Source organism: Bison bison, unplaced genomic scaffold (assembly GCF_000754665.1).
Source record: "Bison bison bison isolate TAMUID 2011002044 unplaced genomic scaffold, Bison_UMD1.0 scf7180017864080, whole genome shotgun sequence".
NCBI classification, from domain to species: Eukaryota; Metazoa; Chordata; class Mammalia; order Artiodactyla; family Bovidae; genus Bison; species Bison bison.
This window is the reverse complement of record NW_011494652.1, coordinates 4,764,346-4,765,540: the sequence shown is the minus strand read 5'-3', so window position 1 is coordinate 4,765,540 and position 1,195 is coordinate 4,764,346. Positions and strand designations below refer to the sequence as shown.

General features: G+C 72.1%; 2 protein-coding genes across 2 annotated transcripts in view; one reads left to right on the top strand and one right to left on the bottom strand.

The window, feature by feature from the left end:
• Positions 1–1,195, bottom strand: part of PC (pyruvate carboxylase) — a 103,754-nt gene that overhangs the window by 9,215 nt on the left and 93,344 nt on the right. The window lies entirely within an intron of this gene.
• LRFN4 (leucine rich repeat and fibronectin type III domain containing 4) overlaps positions 7–1,195 on the top strand; it is a 3,693-nt gene continuing 2,504 nt past the window's right edge. Inside the window, 1 exon segment of the mRNA XM_010837799.1 lies at positions 7–1,195. This exon segment is cut by the window's right edge and continues 1 nt beyond it. Within this exon segment, the coding sequence (XP_010836101.1) occupies positions 35–1,195 (1,161 nt within the window). The 5' untranslated portion in view covers positions 7–34.

The window sequence follows — 1,195 nt, the reverse complement described above, 5'->3', positions numbered from 1 at the left end:
CCTGGGCTGTGGCCCTTCCTACAGGGCGCTCGCCATGGCCCCGCCACTCCTGCTGCTGCTGCTGGCCAGTGGAGCGGCCGCCTGCCCACTGCCCTGCATCTGCCAGAACCTGTCGGAGTCGCTCAGCACCCTCTGTGCCCACCGAGGCCTGCTGTTCGTGCCGCCCAACGTGGACCGGCGCACGGTGGAGCTGCGGCTGGCCGACAACTTCATCCAGGCCCTGGGGCCGCCCGACTTCCGCAACATGACCGGGCTGGTGGACCTGACGCTGTCCCGCAACGCCATCACCCGCATCGGGGCCCGCGCCTTCGGGGACCTGGAGAGCCTGCGCTCCCTGCACCTGGACGGCAACAGGCTGGCGGAGCTGGGCGCGGGCAGCCTGCGGGGCCCCGCCAACCTGCAGCACCTCATCCTCAGCGGCAACCAGCTGGGTCGCATCGCGCCGGGCGCCTTCGACGACTTCCTGGGCAGCTTGGAGGACCTGGACCTGTCCTACAACAACCTGCGGCAGGTGCCCTGGGCCGGCATCGGCGCCATGCCCGCCCTGCACACCCTCAACCTGGACCACAACCTCATCGACGCGCTGCCCCCGGGCGCCTTTGCCCAGCTCAGCCAGCTCTCCCGCCTTGACCTCACCTCCAACCGCCTGGCCACGCTGGCACCTGACCCGCTCTTCTCCCGGGGCCGCCACGCTGAGGCCTCGCCTGCGCCGCTGGTGCTGAGCTTCAGCGGGAACCCCCTGCACTGCAACTGCGAGCTGCTTTGGCTGCGGCGGCTGGCGCGGCCCGACGACCTGGAGACCTGTGCCTCCCCGCCCGGCCTGGCTGGCCGCTACTTCTGGACGGTGCCTGAGGGCGAGTTCTCCTGTGAGCCGCCCCTCATCGCCCGCCACACGCAGCGCCTCTGGGTGCTGGAGGGCCAGCGGGCCACGCTGCGGTGCCGGGCCCTTGGCGACCCAGTGCCCACCATGCACTGGGTTGGCCCCGATGACCGGCTGGTGGGCAACTCCTCCCGGGCCCGGGCTTTTCCCAACGGGACCCTGGAGATCGGGGTGACGGGCTCCGGGGACGCGGGGGCCTACACCTGCATTGCTACCAACCCGGCCGGTGAGGCCACGGCCCGTGTCGAACTGCGGGTGCTGGCTCTGCCCCATGGAGGGAACGGCAGCACCGAGGGGGGCCGCCCGGGGCCCTCG